Raw genomic sequence first — 17,783 nt, 5'->3', positions numbered from 1 at the left:
AGAGAGTTCATTTTAGATGTGAAACCACTAAATTCAACAAGTCAGAAATTGTTTACAGAGTTTTGGGAGAAATTATTCAGCTGCAAGTTCAAACAGTCAAAGTCATCTGCAGGGAATCAGAGAGAATGTACTGGACATGAAGATGTGACTGGAGTGCAAAATAGCTTCACCTATATGTCACTCATGCCTATCTTTGCAATGTTTATAAAGGAGTGTATGCTGTGGCCCATGCACTCCATAATATACTCCGCTGTGATAAAACATGTAACAAAAAGATGCAGCTAGATCCATTGACGGTGAGTTGAATGACAAAGTCTTAAATAATAGTTTTGCTTTCACATTAATTCACAAGAACAAAGACAATTGTTGATTATTGAAAATTAAAATTGTCAGTCTATCATGCTGTTCAAACATCTAAATGATGCCTGTCAGAAAACGACCTGTGTTGGTGCATATCTTCTTAGATTTTACAGCACATTAAAAATTCACTTCAAAACAAAGGAGGGAGATGAGGTTTACTTCAACGAGAACGGAGACCCAGCAGCAAAATATGAAATTATAAACTGGCAGCCAACAGAAAATGGCATTGTGGACTTTGTCAGAGTCGGTCTTTATGATGCATCTTTACCTGCAGATACACAGCTGAATCTGCAAAACAAGTCTTTATTTTGGGCCCAGAACTCACAAAAGGTAAGCCACTATGTGAATACTGTAATGTTAAATGAAAGTAAAAGTTTGTAGTTACCCTCACTGTATAACAATGTTTTTATTCATCAAAACAAAAAATTAATTGTTGCAAAGGCAACACTATGTCAATGTGAATGCACATATATTTTTCTTAATGTCATTTTGCTCATGCAGGTGCCTTTGTCAGTTTGCAGTGAGAAATGTCCCCCTGGAACTCGCAAGGTTCTCCAGAAAGGAAAACCTCTCTGCTGCAACGACTGTTTAAGATGTGCAGAGGGAGAAAAAAGCAATGTGACAGGTGTAGTTATTTAATTCGAAACAAGAATGTCTGAAAGTTGTCATGTTCACAAGTTTCAGTTTTCTCAAATTACAAAAAGACTCCCCCTTGTGGTACATGACCATGCATTCATCTTTTTCTCTGAAAGTAAATAAGAAGTGTTGTGTTCTCTTGTTTTCCTCCCTGTTTTTTTAACAGAGAAAACACTTTTTTGTTCATATAACCTCCAAATCCTTTAGGATGATACTAGAAAGCTGATCTGTCAATCATGTTTTTTCCAGACTAGTAGGCATATAACAGATGCGACAGAAACATATAGTGAGCAATTATTTCGACTACTTTGATATCTTATTTTATTATTTCAGATTCTATCACTGTGTAAGATGTGACCCTGAGTTCTGGTCAAATGAAAGAAGAGATGCCTGTGTAAAGAAGGTGGAAGAGTTTTATCATATCAAGAGACAATGGAGCACTGCTGACTGCAGCCTGCTTATTTGGAACATGCATGACTGCTGTTGTGGCATTCATTTTCTTCAGATACAGACAGACTCCTGTTGTCAGGGCCACAACTCTGAGCTGAGCTTCCTGCTGCTCTTCTCCTTGACTCTATGTTTCCTGTGTTCTCTGACGTTCATGGGCCGGCCTCTGAGTGGTCCTGCATGCTGCGACACACAGCATTCGGCATCACCTTTGTCTCTGTATCTCTTGTGTTCTTGGGAAAACAATAGTGGTATTAATGGCCTTCAGAGCCACACTCCCAGGTAGTGATGTGATGAAATGGTTTGGGCCTGCACAGCAGAAACGCAGTGTTCTGGGTTTCACTCTTGTACAAGTTATCATATGTATCCTCTGGTTAATAATTTCTCCTCCTTTTCCCTTTAAGAATTTTAAAGAGTCCAAGGAGAAAATCATCTTAGAATGCGCCCTGGGCTCAGCTGTAGGCTTTTGGGCTGTACTTGGTTACATTGGACTTCTGGCCATGTTGTGTTTTATTCTTGCTTTTCTGGCTCGCAAACTACCTGATAATTTCAATGAAGCCAAATTTATCACCTTTAGCATGCTGATATTCTGTGCAGTATGGATCACTTTTATCCCAGCATATGTTAGCTCTCCTGGGAAGTTCCTAGTAGCTGTAGAGATATTTGCTATTCTGGCTTCAAGTTTGGACTGCTCATTTGTATTTTTATTCCAAATGTTATATTATCTTACTAAAACCAGAGAATAATACAAAAAAGAACATGATGGGGAAGGGGGGACCTAAATCCTTCTGAAAAGTCAAAATAATACAGTGGCAATTTACGTCATAATTTGTTAACCAAACCATCAAGTAGTTACAATGTTCTTTAAAGCTCACGTTTTACTGCTGTAGCCTCTGTCAGTTCACTGTATATCATTTATTTGTGACATAGCATGATGAGATGACAGAATTAAATACAGTGGGATTTACAATAATTTGAAACTATAAATGTGTGTGCCTGTGTGTGTCTGTGTGTGTGGATATGTGTGTATAGACAACTTTAATTTAAACGAGATTTGAAAGAAGAAGAAGAAAAACAATAATCCACACATCTGTAATTAAACAAAAAACAAACCTTAAAAATACATTTTGTGCTTACTTATTTTTTTCTTCTCAAAATGACCAGAGGTACATTTATTTATATATCAGTGGCGGCTGGTGACTGAAAAAATTGGGGAGGACAGGATGAAAACCAGTCCACGGTGTCATATTATTTTATACAAGTCAACTACTTATCCCTACTTTCTTATATTCAATGAAAATTAAGCAATAAAACAATGACTTACAAGACTTCTTTAAAAAACATTTTATTAAATGGCTAATATACAAGACAAAAAAATTACCAATGTGTACCCCTTCGGGGATTTGATCCCCAGTCTCCTGTGTGGCAGGCAACTGCTCTACTCACTGTGCTACTGCAGCACTCAATGTACATACTTCACGACAGAACAGCACATCACACTCATCACTCATCACAATCGCCCAAAACAACTGTGTTGCTGCTCTGTATTGTGTCCCGGTCGTGCCGCTAACGTTATGTCCTCCAGCAGGACGAACGAAACAAAAACTATGAATTATCTTTCTGACTGCTTCTCTCTGAATTCTCAGAACAGTTTTTTTTCCTTTCGGAAATTTGCTTATATTTCCTTTGAAACCAATTCCAATATCGCTGAAAACTCCATATTTCTTGTCCAAGCATGGCTGGCAGTGAAAGCTGTAAAATACATAGAAGTATTTTTTGTTTACGATTGTATAAATGTGAGAATGAAATCTGGGAACTGTTATTGGACCAACCTGCTGTCAATATTGTATTCTGGTTGCTGATTGGTAAGGGAGGACGTCCTCCCTTAGCTCGTCATTTTACGTGTCTTAGCCAATCATAGATCAGCATGAAAAAATCCTAAATGCATTGAGTGAATGGAAGGAGATCCCTCCCACCGAGGACAGAAACCCTCCGTCCTCCTCTAGCCCCCACCTTCCTGCTCCCTGCTCCTCTCACAGACTGCTCTGTCTCCTCCGTCTGCAGCTGTCACTGTTAAACTGTTTTAAGTGGATTTACTTCCAAAGAAGAAACTTTTTTTATGATATAATATATATATATAATATTTTATAAATGATACTGAGATTTGGTAATGATTTTTTTCAACCAGTTACACTTTCTTAAAAAAAAAATTGATCTTCCTCTTGCCTCTCAAAAATAGAGGAGGACCAACCTCCTCTGCCTCTATGGACGAGCCTCCTCTGTTATATATATATTGTTAGATCCCGAGTTTTACCCCTGTTCAGGAGGCACTCGACCAGCTCTCCGTTTAAAGGGTTAGATCCCTAAACCTACAAGGGGTTGCTTAAAAACTGGCAATTTAAATAGGGATTGCTTAAGCTGGTGGTGAGGAGGACTCGCCTAGCTTCTAACTGCCTGAATCCGAACGTCTACCCTGCTTCCTCTGGTTTGGCACCTGACATGAATAGCCCTTGAGTCAGATACGGCCACCAGCCACGCCCGTTATGGCAGCTCTCCTCTAAATGATCAGTGCACTTGGTATGGTGCTAGGTTGGATTTTAAGGGCTTTTGGTAAACCCTAAGGGACAGTTTCAATTTGGTAGGCTAGACTAACCTTTAAGAACCTTTAAGATATTTTGCACACTTAACACCTAACTTTTACTTCCATCAGAGAGACATAATCAATGTCCACAACTTTAACTTCAACTATATTATGTAGGTTTTATTGCATAGACTTTAGCAAGGGCAAAGCATACAGCGCAATACTTATTTCAATTGCTATCAATCATTGTCAAAAATCGTTATTGATAGATCACAATACTGTAACTAACAAATTAATCTTAAAGAGCTGAGGCCTGGTTAGAAATACTGGTAACACTTTCTATGAAGCCCATTCTTATAACGCATTATGATGCGATCATAATACGGTCATAATGAGGTTATAATGATTTATAATTGGTGTTATGATTACTTACAAATGTTAATGATGTGTTATAATAACAATTATAAACAGATTATGATGTTTTTTTTTATGATGTTTTATAAGGGTTCAACCATCATAATGTATCATAAAGTATTATAACTAATCTCTCAAGAACGCATTATAATCACTATTATTATACTTTATAACGTGATTGTAATTTATAATAAGTGTTATGTCAAATAATGGCCGTATGAGAGTGTATAATGCTTAAACAGTGGTTATAAGAGGTCATTGGATGCTTTAAGTAAAGTGAGGACACTCTGGTGGCATCCAATGACCGCTTATAATGGTTTATAACCACTGTTTAAGCATTATACCCTCTCATACGGCCATTATTTGACATAACACTTATAATAAATTATAATCAATCAATCAATATGATACTTTATGATACATTATGATGCTTGAACCCTTATAAAACATTATAAAAAAAAAAACATTATAATCTGTTTATAATTGTTATCATAACACATCATGAACATGTATAAGTAATTATAACACCAATTATAAATCATTATAACCTCATTATAACCGTATTATGATCGCATCATAATGCATTATAAGAATGGGCTTCATAGAAAGTGTTACCGAAATACTTAAATTTAGGTGAGATGGAGAGGGTCCCACTCTGTCATCCCACTGGTGTAACATCTGCCTGGCAGCAGACCACCCTCACTGAATGCAGGGCATTAAGTAGGTCTATCTCTTACAAGTTGACTGACACAATTGCCAAATAGATTGCCAAGGACTGTAGACAGATTAATAGTGTCGAGGACACTAGCAAGTTCTGAAAGTTGCACCTCTCAACGCATTCTACAAGCCACCATCAAGAGGCATGGTAATGACTAAAATCCACAAACGCTCAGTAGAGCTCACTTGAGCGACTTTTAGACATCTAAAATTCAGGACCACAGATGGCTTTGGGGCAATACATTTCAAATATAGTGTTGCTGGACCTCTGACAGCTGTGTGAAATTGATGAAAAACAGTATAATATGGGACCTTTAATGCTGGTTCTGATAGAAAGGTGTCAGAATACACAATGCATTGCAGTTAGTTGCCTATGGGGCTGCATAGCTTCAGACCAGTCAGGGTGCCCATGTTGACCCCTGTCCACTGCCAAAAGTGCCAAGGATGGGCATGTGAACATCAGAACTGGACCACAGGGCAATGGAAGAAGGTGGCCTGGTCCGATGAATTGCGTTTTCTTTAACATCATGTGGATGGCTGGGTGCGCTGGCATCGCTTACCTGGGGAACAAATGGCACCAGGATGCACTATGGGAAGAAGGCAAGCTGGCAGAGGCAGTGTTAATCTTTGGGCAATGTTCTGCTGGGAAATCTTGGATCCTGCCATCCATGTGGATGTTACTTTGACACTTACCACCTACCCAAGCATTGTTGCAGAATAAGTTGTAAAGGTGTAACTATACAGGACTATCATGTCGATTACAACAATAACATACACTTATTTGCCAGTTTATCAAGTAATATATTTTATACAACAGTATTTTAAAATTGCCTGTTTTAAAGGTTATGAATAAATACATTTTTAAAGATGTGTTGTTTCAACTTAATGGCCATTTTAGGTTGTGTGTTGCGGTGGAATTGTATTATACCTAGAGGTATCTCTCATTTTTAAGTTTACAATCATTTACACAAATCTCTGATTCCGATTAACTAGGTGCTGGTCCCAATCTATGTCCCAGATCCTTTTCTGGCACGATCTGGCACAAATTAAAAGCTGGTGTGTGGATGAAAAAAAGCAAGAGAAAACGAAAGTCCCTCAATCTTGTGGGAAAGTATCATGTGAACACTGGAAACTTTCTAGTGCACACATATTCCCTTAAGAGCGCCATAAAGTATTTAAAAAAATAAAATAAAATCCTATCTGTTAATATAAACAGTTAAAATATTCAAAATATACAAATGCCCCAAACTATTTTTGTTTAGGCACCACCCTTCTTTGTAGTTCCACAGAGATAAAACATCACTGTACTCTGTTTTTTTATGCAGCTCAAACATGTATAAATATCAAGTCCAAGCTTTCGATTTACAGGACGGGAGAGTCATGGTTATGACGAGTGGTTAAGTTCTCTCAGGCAGTATGTTGTCCACTCAGAGGTGGCCAGAACAAGGTTGGGCATTCTTACAGCTGTGCTTGGTGGCGTCTGTTTCTCAGGCTGAGGAGCCGGTGTGCCGGCTGAGAGGGGATCCTGAGTACCCCCAGCTATTTAAAGATGGGGACATTATGTTAGGGGGAATCTTTGCTTTCCATAGCAGCTGGGAAGACAGGCAGCATACTTATACAAGAAAACCAGTGCCACTGCCATGCATCAGGTATAGTATATGTTGGATATATATGTGGTTTTAAAATTACTAAGAAAACATTTTCTCACATTGATAAAAACAAATATGTGCAAAAAGGTTATACAAATTGAGTAGTGAAATGCATCATCTGTGTTAATTTACTATTTTATTCCACCTATTTCAATGGAAAAACTGCAGTTCCTACTATTTATAACTGTCTGCATTAAGTTTGAATTTCAGAGGGTTCCAGTATGCCCAGGCTATGCTTTTTGCCATAGAGGAGATAAATAACAGCACAGGCATACTGCCTGGCATCTCTCTTGGCTATAAGATCTATGATGTATGTGGCTCCATTGCAAGAGGTGTGAGAGTTGCACTGGCCTTGGCTAATGATAATGCCGAAGTATTTGCACCCTTTGAGGCATCATGTACCAGAACTGCCCACATGCAGGCCATCATGGGAGAGAGTTCTTCCTCTCCTTCCATGGCTATAGCTACTGTTATTGGACCCTTTTATATCCCACTGGTGGGTAAGAATGAAAGTACTTTTGTGGGGGAATATTGTGGGACTACATATATATATATATATATATACGTAACCGAAGTGTGTTGTGGAAATGTTAAATATTGTATCTATTTATCCTGGGATGTCATTTTTTTAGATCAGCCACTTTGCAACTTGTGCTTGCCTCAGTGATAAAACCAAGTACCCATCGTTCCTCAGAACAATACCCAGTGACTACTACCAGAGCAGAGCCCTGGCTCAGTTGGTCAAGAATTTTGGCTGGACCTGGGTTGGAGCTATTAGAACAAATGATGATTACGGCAATAACGGGATGACCACATTTATGGAAACTGCCCAGCAGCTGGGTATCTGTCTGGAGTACTCTGTATCTGTCTTCAGAACAGATACCCCAGACAAAATTCAAAATATAATTGACATTATTAAAACTTCCACTTCCAAAGTAATTGTTGCTTTCCTCTCCCACTTGGATATGGACATGGTTTTACACAAGCTAGCTTACCACAACATGACTGGGTACCAGTGGGTAGGCAGTGAGAGCTGGATCTCTGATTCCCAAACTGCAGCCATGGATAGGCATCACATACTGGATGGTGCCATAGGCCTGTCCATCCCCAAAGCACATGTCAGTGGGATGAGAGAGTTCATGTTGGATGTGAAGCCGCTTAATTCATCCAGTATAAAATTGTTTACAGAGTTTTGGGAGGTACTTTTTGAATGCAAGTTTAATCTCTCAATTCCATCAGCAGGGAATCAGAGAGAATGTACTGGAAATGAAGATGTTACTGAAGTGCAAAACACTTTCACTGATATGTCACTCATGCCTATCTTTTACAATATTTACAAAGGAGTGTATGCTGTGGCCCATGCACTTCACAATATTCTGAGCTGCAATAAAACATGTGACAATAGGGTGCAGCTTAATCCATTTACGGTGAGTGTAATAGTACATTTGTTTTTTTCAATGACATTAATCAAAAAAATAGTCTGAATATTGAAAAATACATTGCTGCAGTTTGTCTATCAAGCTGTTGCGACAACAGACTTGAATATTTATCAGCTTATGGTCTACATTGATGAATATCTTCTTAGATTTTACAGCACATAAAAAGTATTTGGTTCAAAACAAAAGAACGAGATGAGGTTTACTTTAATGAGAATGGAGACCCACCAGCAAAGTATGAAATTATAAACTGGCAGCCAACAGAAAATGGCATTGTGGACTTTGTCACAGTTGGTCTTTATGATGCATCTTTACCTGCAAACAAACAGCTGAAACTGCAAAATAAGTCTTTAGTTTGGGCACAGAACTCACAACAGGTAAGCCTCCATGTAATCACTGGAATTGTGAATCAGAATCTGTTCTGGTTGTCATAATTTGAATAGTTATCATCACTGTATAGTAATGTTTGGTTTCAATAATTCAACAGTAATAATGGAATATTAATTATATCTATTTTTTTCTCAATGCCACTTTGTTCATGCAGGTGCCTCTGTCAGTATGCAGTGAGAAATGTCCCCTTGGAACTCGCAAGGTTCTGCAGAAAGGAAAGCCTGTCTGCTGCTATGACTGTTTAAGATGTGCAGAGGGAGAAATAAGCAACATTACGGGTGTAGTAGCATTTAACAGAAGATGAAACAAAAATCTAACAATTGTCTTGTTCACTTAAAGGGATATTCCGAAGTAAGTTTAATCCATGGTCTAAACCACCATGAAACTGTGTTAGACTCCCTCTCGAGAGATCAAGTTAGCAGACCGCTAATTTACGGAGTTTTATCAACCTCAGAAACGACCGCATGACAACAATACACTGCAGTAAATGGATCCAAATATAAATCGCCACCAAAAAGCCACAAATAATGCTCAGAACAGCACCAAACTTCAGCAACAGTACAAATAGGGTCTCAGCACACAGTCCGGGGCATCTAACCTCCGCTAGCTTAGCTGGATTTCTATTGTGAAGCTAAAAACAGATTTCAACTCTCCCCCATCAGCTTCCGGGTCGGGGAAGTCCCGATGCAACTATTACGATTGCGTTTAGAAATGCTCAATTCTGTTCTTTTCCCTGTCCGCTCTCGATAATAACTGTGATAAACTGGCACTTAAGACACATATGAACTTTGATTGCTTTTCCATGGAGTGATAATCATACATTTTCATCCATGAGCTGCGGAACTCTACTGCACTCAGTAATCGACTCGTCGGGACTTCCCATCAACAGGAAGCTGCTGCAGAAGAGTGGTAAATTTAGTCAGCTTTTCAGTAGAAATCCAGCTAAGATAGTGAAGTTTTAATGCCCCGGACTATGTGCTGAGACCCTATTTGTACTGTTGCTGAAGTTTGGTGCTGTTCTGAGCATTATTTGTGGCTTTTTGGTGGCAGTTTATATTTGGATCCATTTACTGCAGTGTATTGTTGTTGTGCGGTCGTTTCTGAGGTTGATAAAACTCCGTAAATTAGCGGTCTGCTAACTTGATCTCTCGAGAGGGAGTCTAACACAGTTTCACGGTGTGTTAGACCATGGATTAAACTTACACCAGAATATCCCTTTAAAGAGTAAAGTAAAGAAATGGCACAGTTTTATAATCTGATTTCAAGGCATTGATACAGGGGCTTTGGTTTTCTGTTATATTTTAAAATGTTGGATTTTCCTATTAAAGGTGGCCAAAGTTTCAAGTAATATATCCAAGTGAGCAAAAAGCTGAGGTTACAGACTGCTATGATTTAGAGGAGGCTTGTCCGAAGAGGCAGAGGAGGTTGCTCCTCCCCTAGTTTAAAAGGCAGATGTGAGATCAGAATATTAAAAAGCAATTCCTTGAAATTAACCATTTGTGACACCCTCAGGCAAAAGGGCGTTCTGTGTGAAATAGTTGTGAAGGGCAAACAGGCTCCGGTTCTTATCCTTCTGGCCTCATTGCTTATATAATTTATGTAATGCTTATCTGTTATTGGCCAAACATTTTGCAACTTTATCAATATTTTCATGGTAAAGTGATATATTCACTTGTTGCATATAAAAACAATTATAATTATGTGCAGTGGGAATTTTAAACACTAAGCATTTTGGAATTGCCCGCGGTTGAGCACATACCTCCACCAACATCAATCACTCCTCATTAATTGAATCAACACTGATACAAAATCAAATAAAACATTTAAAACCACTAGATTCAGAGGTAGGGAGCTGAAGCAGAGCTCTGCTGTTTTGCATTTCCATCATGGACAGTACTCTTAAGGCTCATTCATGCTCTATGTTACATAGGAATACGGATATGGACGGAGCCTTATGTCCGTATTCCCCCACGATTTTTTAAAAGCTCACATATACGCACCAGTGGAGCAGTATCTCTGGTAGTCATGCGGTGCAGCAGCGCCCTTCAGTGGTTGTACTACTTAACACCCATAACAATGTGAAGGAAGTATGGAGGAACGTGGGAAGTAACAGTTGTTTGAAACAGACGTATCTATTTTCGCACTTAAAGGGAAAATCGATGACCCTTTGCTGTGATGTAATGTTAACTACAACTTTTAGTATTAGATCAATGTGTTAGTTTCCTCAACAGTTACCTATTTTCACCAGATAGGCTACTTATTTCAGCCTTGTTCTTGCGTGTTCGTATTGTGTCTATTATTATGTTAATATTATATAATATATCGTTTTATTTTTCAGATTCTATCACATGTGTGCGATGCCATCCTGAGTTCTGGTCAAATGAGAGAAGAGATGCCTGTATAAAGAAGGTGGAGGAGTTTTTATCATATGAAGAGATTATGGGAGCACTGCTCACTGCAGCCTCCCTGTTTGGTACATTCATGACTGCTGTTGTGGCGTTAATTTTCTTCACATACAGACAGACTCCAGTTGTCAGGGCCAACAACTCTGAGCTGAGCTTTCTGCTGCTCTTCTCCTTGACTCTTTGTTTCCTGTGTTCTCTGACCTTCATCGGCCGGCCCTCTGAGTGGTCCTGCATGCTGCGACACACAGCATTTGGCATCACCTTTGTCCTCTGTATCTCTTGTGTTCTGGGGAAAACAATAGTGGTATTAATGGCCTTCAGGGCCACACTCCCAGGTAGTGATGTGATGAAATGGTTTGGGCCTGCACAGCAGAAACTCAGTGTCCTGGGTTTCACTCTTATACAAGTTATCATATGTATCCTCTGGTTAACAATTTCTCCTCCTTTTCCCTTTAAGAATTTTAAAATATTTAAGAACAAAATCATCTTAGAGTGTGCTCTGGGCTCAGCTGTAGGCTTTTGGGCTGTACTTGGGTACATAGGACTTCTGGCCATGTTGTGTTTTATTCTTGCATTTCTAGCTCGGAAACTGCCGGATAATTTCAATGAAGCCAAATTTATCACCTTTAGCATGCTGATATTCTGTGCAGTATGGATCACTTTTATCCCAGCATATGTCAGCTCTCCTGGGAAGTTTAGTGTTGCTGTAGAGATATTTGCTATTCTGGCTTCAAGTTTTGGACTGCTCATTTGTATTTTTATTCCAAAATGTTATATTATCTTACTGAAACCAGAGAGGAATACAAAAAAGAACATGATGGGGAAGGGGGGACCAAAATCATTATGACAAGGTAAAATCATTTAGTGGGAAAGACATTTTAGTGGCTTAATTATCTTTCTTTGTTTATGATATTTTCTAACCAGATTGTCAAGAATTGCATTGTAATGCTGGAGTATTTTTCCTATGTTAATTGTTTCAGTTGTGACATAGCATAATGAGATTGTATATACATGTTTCTGTGTGTGTGTGTGTGTGTGTGTGTGTACAAAGAATGCATGAGCATTTTATGAATGTAACAACAATTAGTGTAGTTTATAAAATGGTTTATTTGTATATTTCGCCAGGCCCTTCTTGTTTTTGGTTCTGCTAATGGTGGTGTGTGCTTTCTGCAAGGCTCAGCACATCCAGTTAAACCGACAAAAACAGGGCACCATTATGTAAACTGAAAATGTATGAAAATGAGCTATTGATATAAAGACATATTATTTCATTTTACCTTTTACAACCCAATTGTTTTGAGTCACTTTTATCACTCTTAGTGGCAATAAGCTGTATTTTATAATGGCTTTGAAAGCTCAAAGTGCTGGGAACATATGCAACTACATGAAGAAACTAAAATATTGAAAAGTATGACAGTAGAAAACAAGCTTTTCCTTGGGGACTTTAAAAGGTGACGCCCAGACATGGCCGGGACATGCTTGTTCTATCATTGTTTATGTTGCTATGATATGTATAAATATCAGTGCAAGCTTTCAATTTTCCATGAGGTAGGGTTAGGGCTTTGGTTAGTGCTGTAGCTCTGTCAGACAATATGATGTCCTATCAGAGGTGGACAGAGAAGGGTTGGGCACTCTTACAGCTGTTATTGATGGCATCCGTCTCTCAGGCTGAGGAGCCGGTGTGTAGGTGGAGAGGAGATCCAGAGAGTCCCCAGCTTTCTAAGGATGGGGACGTAATATTGGGGGGGCTCTTCTCTTTTCACAGCACGTGGATAAACAGACAGGATACCTATAAGCACAAACCAATGCCACTGCAATGCACCAGGTAAATTGTATGGTAAATCTCTATTTATATTTAAATTATCAAAGAGAAGTTCGTATAGATACAAAAAAGGTACAAATGAGATATCCAAATGGAGCATTAATGTAAAAAAAAACAATGTTTTGTTGTGTATAACAATAACATCAAATGTTTTCATTTAAAATACTATTGTTTGTGTGTCAAGAAAAAAATAGTTACATTTTCAACTATTTGTACATGTATGCTTCAAGTTTGCATTTCAGAGAGTTCCAGTTTGCCCAGGCTATGCTCTTTGCCATAGAAGAAATTAATAACAGCACAGACCTACTACCTGGTATCTCTCTGGGATATAAGATCTATGACGTCTGTGGCTCCATTGCCAGAGGTGTAAAAGTTGCACTGGCCTTGGCAAATGGTAATGAAGTATTTTCATCTTCTGAAGCACGTTGTAGCAGACCTGCCCAAGTGCAGGCCATAATGGGAGAGACATCTTCCTCTCCTTGCATGGCCATATCTACTGTTATTGGACCTTTTTATATCCCAATGGTGGGTAATATTCGCAAAAACCCACTTAAATGAGTAAAATACAATTATTATTACATAATTCTTCCAGCTGTTCATAGCAATGGGGTTTTTTATAGGAATTGAGGATGTGTGGTGTAGATTTCATGTATTGATCTTGGAATACATTTTTTTTCTTTTAGATCAGCCACTTTGCTACTTGTGCTTGTCTCAGTGATAAAACAAAGTACCCATCATTCCTCAGAACAATACCCAGTGACTACTACCAGAGCAGGGCACTGGCCCAGTTGGTCAAGCACTATGGCTGGACTTGGGTTGGAGCTATTAATACCAATGATGATTATGGCAATAATGGCATGGCGATATTTATAGAGACTGCCAAGCAGCTGGGTATCTGTCTGGAGTACTCTGTGTCTGTCTTTAGAACAGATCCACCCGAAAAAATACTAAAGATAGTTGACATTATTAAAGCTTCAACTTCCAAGGTGATTGTTGCTTTCCTCTCCCACTTGGATATGGACATGGTTATACATGAATTCTCTCACCACAACTTGACTGGGTACCAGTGGGTAGGCAGTGAAAGCTGGATCTTTGATTCCCAAACTGCAGCCATGGACAGGAATCACATTCTGGATGGTGCCATTGGCCTGTCCATCCCCAAAGCACATGTCAGTGGCATGAGAGAGTTCATGCTGGATGTAAAGCCGCTTAATTCAACCAGTAATGAATTATTTACAGAGTTTTGGGAGAAACTATTTAGCTGTGAGTTCAAGCGGTCAAAAGCATCAGCAGGGAATCAGAGAGAATGTACTGGCCATGAAGATCTGAGTGGAGTGCAAAACAGCTTCACTGATATGTCACTCATGCCGATCTTTAACAATGTTTATAAAGGAGTGTATGCTGTGGCCCATGCATTTCATAATATGCTCAGTTGTAATAAAACATGTAACAAGAAGGTACAACTGGATCCATTTATGGTGAGTTGAACACCAAATTTTCGTTTTTACATTATTTCACATTAACTACGAAAAATGGTGTGAATTTAGAACATTCGTTGTTGTCGTCCATCTACCACGCTGGTGAGACAATACACAGATAATGATCTATATTGATGTATTTCTTTAGATTTTACAGCACATACAACAGGTGAACTTTAAAACAAAGGAAGGAGATGAGGTTTACTTCAATGAGTACGGAGATCCAGCAGCCAAGTATGAAATTATAAACTGGCAGCCAACCAAAAATGGCATTGTGGATTTTGTCACAGTTGGTCTTCATGATTCATCTTTACCTGCAGACAAACAGCTGAATCTGCTGAATAAGTCTTTTATTTGGGCAAAGAACTCACAACAGGTAAGCTATAAAGAGGTTGCAGTAATTGTGAATAAAAACGTCTCCAAATTGCGAGAATTGTGAATGTCATCCATTATTCCTAGTGTATAATGTTTTGTTTCAATGTATCAAAATTAATCACAGATGCCTGTAATTGTTTTTATTGTTTTTTTGGTTCATGCAGGTGCCATACTGGTGGTAATGTGTAGTGATTTGTAAAGTCAATTCAAAATGATACATTTGTGGAAGTTAGCATTTGTTTTCACTGCTATCCCATCACATTGTTTGTGGTTATGATAAATCAAAATTAGCAATAGATGCTTGCATGGACAAACACCACCAAGTGAATACCCATATATTTTATTATCACAGTATTTTCCTTCATGCAGGTGCCTCTCTCAGTTTGTAGTGAGAAATGTCCCCCTGGAACTCGCAAGGTTCTTCAGAAAGGGAAGCCTGTCTGCTGCTATGACTGTTTAAGATGTGCAGAGGGAGAAATCAGTAACATCACAGGTGTGGTAATACTTAATACAGGACAAAACTAAAGTCTTCATGTTCACGTTCCAATTGTAGTAAACATTAATTTAATTATATAGTCAATATGTCATTTTCTTAAGCACCCCAAAATCAATATCATTACATCAACAATTGATGCATTACATGACATGCATTATCAGCTGCGGTGTACCATTTGGTGCAACCACTAGGGGTCATATAGTACTGAGTACTGTTCAAAAAAGTATGAATGTATTTATACTCAGGATATATCTGTGTGTGTGTGTGTGTGTGTGTGTGTGTGTGTGTGTGTGTAAGTGTATACAACAAACAACTGCTATAATATCAATCCTTATCTAATTATCATGCTGTGTGTCCGTCTTGTAGGAATAGAAAAGGTGCAATATAGAGACAAAACACAAAAAATAGCGTATCGTTAATTCAAACACCTGTCTTCTATCTTCACCAGATAGACTACATATTTCAGCCGTGTTCTTGCATGTTCGCATTGTGGAAATTGTTATGTTAATATTATATATTATATCATTTTATTTTTCAGATTCTATCGCCTGTGTGCGATGCCATCCTGAGTTCTGGTCAAATGAGAGAAGAGATGCCTGTGTAAAGAAGGAGGCAGAGTTTCTCTCATATGAAGAGATTATGGGAGCACTGCTCACTGCAGCATCTCTCTTTGGAACATGCATGACTGCTGTTGTGGCATTCATTTTTTTCAGATACAGACAGACTCCAGTTGTCAGGGCCAACAACTCTGAACTGAGCTTCCTGCTGCTCTTCTCCTTGACTCTGTGTTTCCTGTGTTCTCTGACCTTCATCGGCCGGCCCTCTGAGTGGTCCTGCATGCTGCGACACACAGCATTCGGCATCACCTTTGTCCTCTGTATCTCTTGTGTTCTGGGGAAAACAATAGTGGTGTTAATGGCCTTCAGAGCCACACTCCCAGGTAGTGATGTGATGAAATGGTTTGGGCCTGCACAGCAGAAACTCAGTGTTCTGGGTTTCACTCTTATACAAGTTATCATATGTATCCTCTGGTTAACAATTTCTCCTCCTTTTCCATTTAAGAATTTTAAGGAGTCCAAGGAGAAAATCATTTTAGAGTGTGCTCTGGGCTCAGCTGTAGGCTTTTGGGCTGTACTTGGGTACATAGGACTTCTAGCCATGTTGTGTTTCATTCTTGCTTTTCTGGCTCGGAAACTGCCTGATAATTTCAATGAAGCCAAATTTATCACTTTTAGTATGCTGATATTCTGCGCTGTATGGATCACTTTTATTCCAGCGTATGTCAGCTCTCCTGGGAAGTTCAGTGTAGCTGTGGAGATATTTGCTATTCTGGCTTCAAGTTTTGGACTGCTCATTTGTATTTTTATTCCAAAATGTTATATTATCTTACTGAAACCAGAGAAGAATACAAAAAAAAATATGATGGTGAGAGGGGCACCAAAATTATCCTGAAAACTTTAATAATTAATAGCATGTATTGCTATATAACTTTTACACACTAATGTGTTATTCAGGTTGTCATTTAGAAGTATATCTTAATATTGGTGAACACTTAAAATATACTATGGTAGTATATTTCCACTTGTTTATCACATTTTTTCGTGACATAGCATATTAGGCATTTCTTAAAATCAGATATGGCAAGATTACCATTTACACATTTCGGACAACTCTAGGAAGGTGAAAATACAATAAGTAAATGGACATATTGTTAGGTTTACATATTTTTCTCTTCAGTTTTCCTGCTGGTTCAACATACTGCAACCTATTAAAGCACATGGAAATAGACAAAACTAAACCAAATACACCAGCACACATAGACCAAAACTGTTTCCAGTGGAAAGTAATGCATGCCTACACATGGCTGGAAAATACTTGTTGTCCCACCGGTAAAATCTTTTGGTTACCAAAACATTGTTCAGTGTTCTCTAACAACCAAGTGAGGTATGCGACTATGTGAATCACCTTTTGGCATCATCAGTGACACTCCAATACCATCACATCAACTTGATCAACTTGAGTTGCACATGCCAGCCTGTCCCCTAGTGTAAACTTTCCTGGAGCCTTATATGACTTGTTTGTCCGACTTACCCTACACATGCAAACAGAACAATGTTGTGAGATACTTACCTTTTTTCCAGATAACTGGTGTTATTCTGTTAACCAAAAGCTCTCTTTAAAACCCTCCGTGGCCCACTGCCATGTTGAACACTAACATATTGAATGCTCCAAAGCACAAAACACTATTGAGACTTCACTGATGCACCAAGGACTGAGTACACCACAGAAAATACATGTAATTCACTCATGCTTTTGGTTGATGGCAGTTTTTGCAACAGAATAGTTTTGAGAGAAAGCAACTTTAAGTCATCATACCCAACGCTCTTGAAAGAAAACCTTGAGAGTGCCTCCAAAACAGTTGGTAAGCCCAATGAAGGGACTAAACAAGACATTTACCTGAAGGCTGCAGCTGTCGAGCTCCTTTGAGAAGAAGAAAAGTCTGGGTCTATCAGTTGCATAGAGTGACATCTCCAAATAATGCTAATATTGCTCTGTGTCTGCATGATGTGTAAATAC

General features: G+C 38.7%; 1 protein-coding gene and 1 pseudogene across 1 annotated transcript; both read left to right on the top strand.

Moving 5' to 3' along the window:
- Positions 1-6,664: 6,664 nt before the first annotated feature.
- On the top strand, positions 6,665-11,882 carry LOC115572136 (extracellular calcium-sensing receptor-like; annotated as a pseudogene).
- A 784-nt stretch (positions 11,883-12,666) lies between these two features.
- Positions 12,667-16,658, top strand: LOC115572129 (extracellular calcium-sensing receptor-like). Its single transcript, XM_030401952.1, has 6 exons — positions 12,667-12,860; positions 13,088-13,382; positions 13,541-14,335; positions 14,484-14,711; positions 15,080-15,203; positions 15,745-16,658. Exons 1-6 carry the CDS (start codon positions 12,685-12,687, stop codon positions 16,656-16,658), a joined length of 2,532 nt encoding a protein of 843 aa, XP_030257812.1. The 5' UTR covers positions 12,667-12,684.
- Positions 16,659-17,783: the final 1,125 nt, after the last annotated feature.

The sequence above is a fragment of the Sparus aurata genome, chromosome 2 (genome assembly GCF_900880675.1).
Source record: "Sparus aurata chromosome 2, fSpaAur1.1, whole genome shotgun sequence".
In the NCBI taxonomy this organism is placed as follows: Eukaryota; Metazoa; Chordata; class Actinopteri; order Spariformes; family Sparidae; genus Sparus; species Sparus aurata.
Note: the sequence above shows the minus strand (reverse complement) of the source record. Positions and strands in the feature narration are given on the sequence as shown.

Excerpts from the sequence above, each read along its gene's own strand:
- LOC115572129 (XM_030401952.1), top strand. The coding sequence starts at position 12,685 with ATGGCATCCGTCTCTCAGGCTGAGGAGCCGGTGTGTAGGTGGAGAGGA. Across the intron at positions 12,861-13,087 it reads ATGCCACTGCAATGCACCAG|TTTGCATTTCAGAGAGTTCC; the intron begins GTAAATTGTATG and ends GTATGCTTCAAG. Across the intron at positions 14,712-15,079 it reads GGGCAAAGAACTCACAACAG|GTGCCTCTCTCAGTTTGTAG; the intron begins GTAAGCTATAAA and ends TCCTTCATGCAG.